General features: G+C 45.2%; 1 protein-coding gene across 2 annotated transcripts; it reads left to right on the forward strand.

Annotated features, from left to right (window-relative positions):
* Positions 1–329: 329 nt before the first annotated feature.
* On the forward strand, positions 330–3,243 carry zfp36l2 (zinc finger protein 36, C3H type-like 2). Of its 2 annotated transcripts, none has more exons than XM_061230269.1 (2): positions 330–649; positions 902–3,243. In XM_061230269.1, the coding sequence occupies exons 1-2, from the start codon at positions 560–562 to the stop codon at positions 2,093–2,095; spliced, it is 1,284 nt and encodes a 427-aa protein (XP_061086253.1). In that variant the 5' UTR covers positions 330–559; the 3' UTR covers positions 2,096–3,243. The 2 variants fall into 2 exon arrangements, with proteins under 2 accessions (XP_061086253.1, XP_061086255.1); XM_061230271.1 differs by having other exon boundaries at positions 905–3,243.
* Positions 3,244–5,000: the final 1,757 nt, after the last annotated feature.

Raw genomic sequence — 5,000 nt, forward strand, 5'->3', positions numbered from 1 at the left:
GACCGCTAGCAAACTTAAATCCAAAGTCAAGTTTAATGTTTTTGCAAACCGATTTCTCAATGTGTAATTTCAACTACCAAAACTTTCAAGAGGCGGAAAAAAATAAAAAATAAACAAAAAGCCAAATGTTTGTCACGATCGCAGCCCAAGATCAAGGATAAGGAACTTAAAACATTTGCCTTCGCTTATTGTGCCGTGCTCGCAGCTCTGATTTGGTACTATTCGAGAGTTGCACCAAAGGGTAATGACGGGAGGTGGTGGCTAACCAGATCCGGGCGACGTTCGCAATAAGCGCCTCCCACAGCGAGCAGCCGCGGAGCGTTTATATACATGTGCGGGCAAGATCCACGATTGCAGCACTCTGGCGCAGCGGTTCTGAGAGAAGAGGTCTTGCAGCAACAACAACAAAAAAAAACAAGAAACTTTGTGCTATCAAAAATAGGTTAGCATTGGATCGATTCTGGAATTGCACGCTTCTCCTCCCGATCGCGCCTTTCAAAAACACCAGTCGTGGCTAAATAAATTACTTGGCGCACCCAAGGATCCTGTCCGGTTCTCCATGAGAGAGCTATTGCAGCCGAAATCCTCCGAAAAAGACATGTCTGCAACAATTTTGTCCGCTTTCTACGACATCGACATGCTGTACAAGGTAATTGTCTCTTGGTCTTTCGAAGTAATCTTACGTTGTGCAGATGTGCAAACTTGTTTTTATTCTTTGAAGCTCGCTAGCAACTTTTAATAAGTTAGCCTTTCTGTTGGTAACTAGGTTAGTACATTGCCACGCTGTCTCTCGACTTTTAAAAATAGAAAGGATATTGTTTTGGGAGTTATTAAACTTGCACTTTACCTTTATCAATGCTTCATTGTCCGATTTACTCACTTTGTTTTAATTTCTCAACAGCAGGAGAAGAGCCTTAACATAAATGCAATCCACCTAAATAGTATGCTGGACAAGAAAGCGGTGGGGGCTCCGGTAACAACATCTAGCACGTCCAACAACTGTTCTTACACGCCTGGCTTTTTCCGACGGAACTCGACTAGCAATGCGGACTCCTTGACCAACTGCAACAAGTACCCCGTGGGTTCTTACAGCAACCTTAAAGAGAGCATGACCAGCAGCGCCACAACTGCCATCATGAACAAGGAAAACAAGTTCCGTGACCGCGCATACAGCGACAACGGCGAGCGCAGCCAGCAGCTGCAGGTCTTGCAGCAGAAGCCGGGCTCGCAGATCAACTCCACCCGCTACAAGACCGAACTGTGCAGGCCGTTCGAGGAAAACGGCGCCTGCAAATACGGAGAGAAGTGCCAGTTTGCCCATGGGTATCACGAATTGCGGAGTTTGTCTCGCCACCCCAAGTACAAAACCGAGCCCTGCCGCACCTTCCACACGATTGGCTTCTGCCCTTACGGTCCCCGCTGTCATTTTATCCACAACGCTGACGAGCGCAGACCGGCACCTAGCAACGCCAACATGCAGGGAGAACCGAAAGCGGCTCGGGATCTGTGCGGCTTTGGTCAAAGGGAGAGCGTGCAGCAGCACGCCACATATAATCAAAGGGACAGACCAAAGCTGCACCATAGTCTCAGCTTCTCCGGTTTTTCAAGTCACCACGGACTCGAATCTCCCCTGCTCGAAAGCCCCACGTCGCGTACACCTCCACCCCCTTCCTCCAACTCCTCATGCTCATCCAACTTCTACGATGACGTCCTGTCACCCAACTCAATGTCGTGTGTGAACAGCGCCTTCTCTTTCCCCGGGCAGGACCTGAAAGCCTTTCTCACGCCCCTAGCCATTCATACCCAGAATGGCTACGGCGGTCAGTCCAATAGTGCCTACTACGGGAACCTCCAGACCAACGTCTGCCCCCCTTCTCCCCCGTACAACATGAGCCACTTGCAGTCCCTGCGCCGCCTGTCTGAGTCGCCGGTGTTCGACTCCCCACCGAGTCCGCCCGACTCCCTCTCAGACCGGGAGAGCTACGTGAGCGGGTCCCTCAGCTCTTCTGGGAGTCTCAGCGGCTCTGAATCGCCGAGTTTGGATGCTGGAAGGCGTTTGCCCATTTTCAGCAGGCTGTCGATCTCAGATGACTAACTACTACATGATATTACTTTATCTGCAATAGAGGTCGGGAAGCGTTTGAGATTCCAATAGTCGACGCTATCTTTTCTGTTCCCCCCACCCCCCTGACGACGTATCTGACGAGCAACAGCTAAAGCAACAATATCTGCTTAAAAAAACAAAAACTGCTGAGAGACAGAACCCATTCTTGACACGGCATTAGTTTTTTTCTTTTTTTTTTTTCTTTACGTAACCTTAGCTATATAAAAACTAGACACCACCAGAAGGCATTCCATCGGTGACTTTTGAGCTGCGATTAACGGCAATCTTTGGTCTATCAGGCAAACTACACCCAAGGAGCAAGATTCTGGACAACTTTTTTAAACAAAAAGACTAAGCGGTTTTTAAAACTCCTCCATCCTGCCAAGAATATGCCTTGACATGAGTTCAGTTTCAGAGTTGTGTGCGTTTATGTAAGCTTAAAAACTTCCATTCCATGACTAATCCGTTTCACAGCGCCCCACAGTGGTTCGTTTGGTTAGAGTAGTTTGATGCTTAGTTAAAAGCACTCGGGAGTTCGGTTTGTTTGGGAAATCACTGCTGATGGTTGAATATATATTTTTTTAGCTGTTTTGAGTGATTAAATAGCGGTTCGTTACTTGCTATGAACTATTTAACTTATTTATTATCTTGTGAAAAGTATAGGCTACATTGGTAATTTTTTTTTTGTGTCCATACTGTATTTATCGAGTATGATGAAGCAATAGATCTATATTCTTTTATTATGTTTAAATTATGATCGCCATTATTAATCTGCATAAAGTGGAGTGTATGTTCTTTTCACAGTAATATATATTTGTTTTTTGTAACTTCACTTGGTTATTTTATTGTAAATGAGTAAAAAAAAAAAAAATTCTTAATTTAAGAGATTGTATGTGATATTTATTTCATTAATTTTGTTTCCTTGTTTACGTTTATTAAAAGTTCTTTTTTTTTTTTTTTTTTTTTTGCGTGATTGCTGTTTGTTTGGAGGTCTCCTGTCGATGCTGTGGAAGGTGTTTTTGAGAATCCCTCTCTAGGTTTTTTTTCCGTAGAATGTAATACTGATATGGTGTACAGACCGTCCAAACATTAGCCTTAAGCTTTTTCTTCTTTTTTTTTTTTTTTTTTGTTTCTTAAAAGATCAGACTTCAGTGACAAAGAACCCCACGCAAATAAATTAACCAAAAAAGTATTTTTTTGCACGCGGTCACACTGTGATTCCAGCCACGTGCTAGAGAATGTAGCAGTCCCTTGCGCCCCAGTGTTAAACCAGTCTAGTGCCTGCCGGGGGGGGGGAGGGGGGGTCCACCATCTTACAATGCCTTAAGATTTATCCAAATAAAGTATTTTTTCCTAAATGTATATTTTTACACCATATGAATTGAATGTAGTGTTAGGTTTGAATTACATTTTATACCAGGTTGTTACCACTTTTGACTTAACCTGGAGCTGCAGCTGTTTTTTTTTTGGGGGGGGGGGGGGGGGGGGTTTGCAGCTGTATCTTTATTCCCCCATTCCTAGATGGTTTCTTTTTACTTTTTTGATTATTTTCAAGATTTAAAATGGTCTGAATCTTCCAAACTTGCTGGACGGGGGGAGTGGTTGAACAAGTTTTGTTTGTACATAGTAGGTACACGGGATGCGCACTATGTACTTTTTTGACTACTTTATCAGAAGTAAAGCTTTTTGAATGTAACTAAAAAAACGGACAAAAAGACAACAGGAGTTGTAATATAAATATTTTTTTGGGGAGTCAGTTCACTACAAATTGAGTGTGAGACTGTTAACTTTGTACTGTACATTTTTGTAGTTCTCCCAATAAAATCATTTTGGAAAATTGCTTTTCCAGTGTTTTCATTCATATGGGTATCAGAAGTTGGTGTAGCAAATCAGAACTTGGTCCTCCTGCAATCTTTTACTGATTTGGTAAACAAGGTCTGGATTATGGGTGGAGTTGACTAAAACACACATTTTTAGTCGTGATTGTGCAGTCAGGCTTGCCAGTCACACAACACTTTGGCTGATGCCTTGACTTCACTTCAGACTGCAGTCTGTCTTCACCTTCACCCCCACCCCCCACCCCTCACTGAAAGTCCCCAAAATCCCCTCTGAAAGTAATTTTAACAAAAAGTTGCCTAATATTAAAATACGTGTCACACACGTGTCCCAACAAGTTGTTTGTGTCCCAGGTGTCCCAGTGGTTCTCAAAAAGTAACCCACCCCACACACACACACACACACACGCACACGCACACGCACACACACAGGCACGCACGCACACACACACACACACACACACATACACACACGCGCACACACATACACACACACACACATACACACACACACACACACACACACACACACGCACACACACACACAGGCACGCACGCACACACACACACACACACACACACATACACACACACATACACACACACGCGCACACACATACACACACATACACACACACGCACGCACACACACATATACATACACACATATACACACGCACACACACACACACACGCACAAACGCAGGCATTCGCCTTGGGACAGAAGGAATCCAAAACTTCCTGCGGCCTTTGTCATGCCCCTGGGGCCCTTTTTCTGTGCCGAAGGAGCCGTTTGAGGCGTGAATGACCGCCAGTCCTGCTCCCCGGTCCTGCTCCCCTGCCCAGCTCCCCTGCCCTGCTCCCCGGCCTCTCCCATGCTGCATTCCAGAGGCCTACGAGCCCCTGCCTCGCACCCTGAGGGCAGGCCCTGCCACGGGGGGGGGGGGGTTCCTTATTTACCACAACGCCCTCATCCAGGGGCATACCCAGATCATTGCAAATCTCAATCCGTCGTGTGCTAGTATTTGCAGCAACAATACATGGTGAAATTTCACTCTTTA

Source organism: Conger conger, unplaced genomic scaffold (genome assembly GCF_963514075.1).
Source record: "Conger conger unplaced genomic scaffold, fConCon1.1 SCAFFOLD_72, whole genome shotgun sequence".
Lineage (NCBI taxonomy): Eukaryota > Metazoa > Chordata > Actinopteri > Anguilliformes > Congridae > Conger > Conger conger.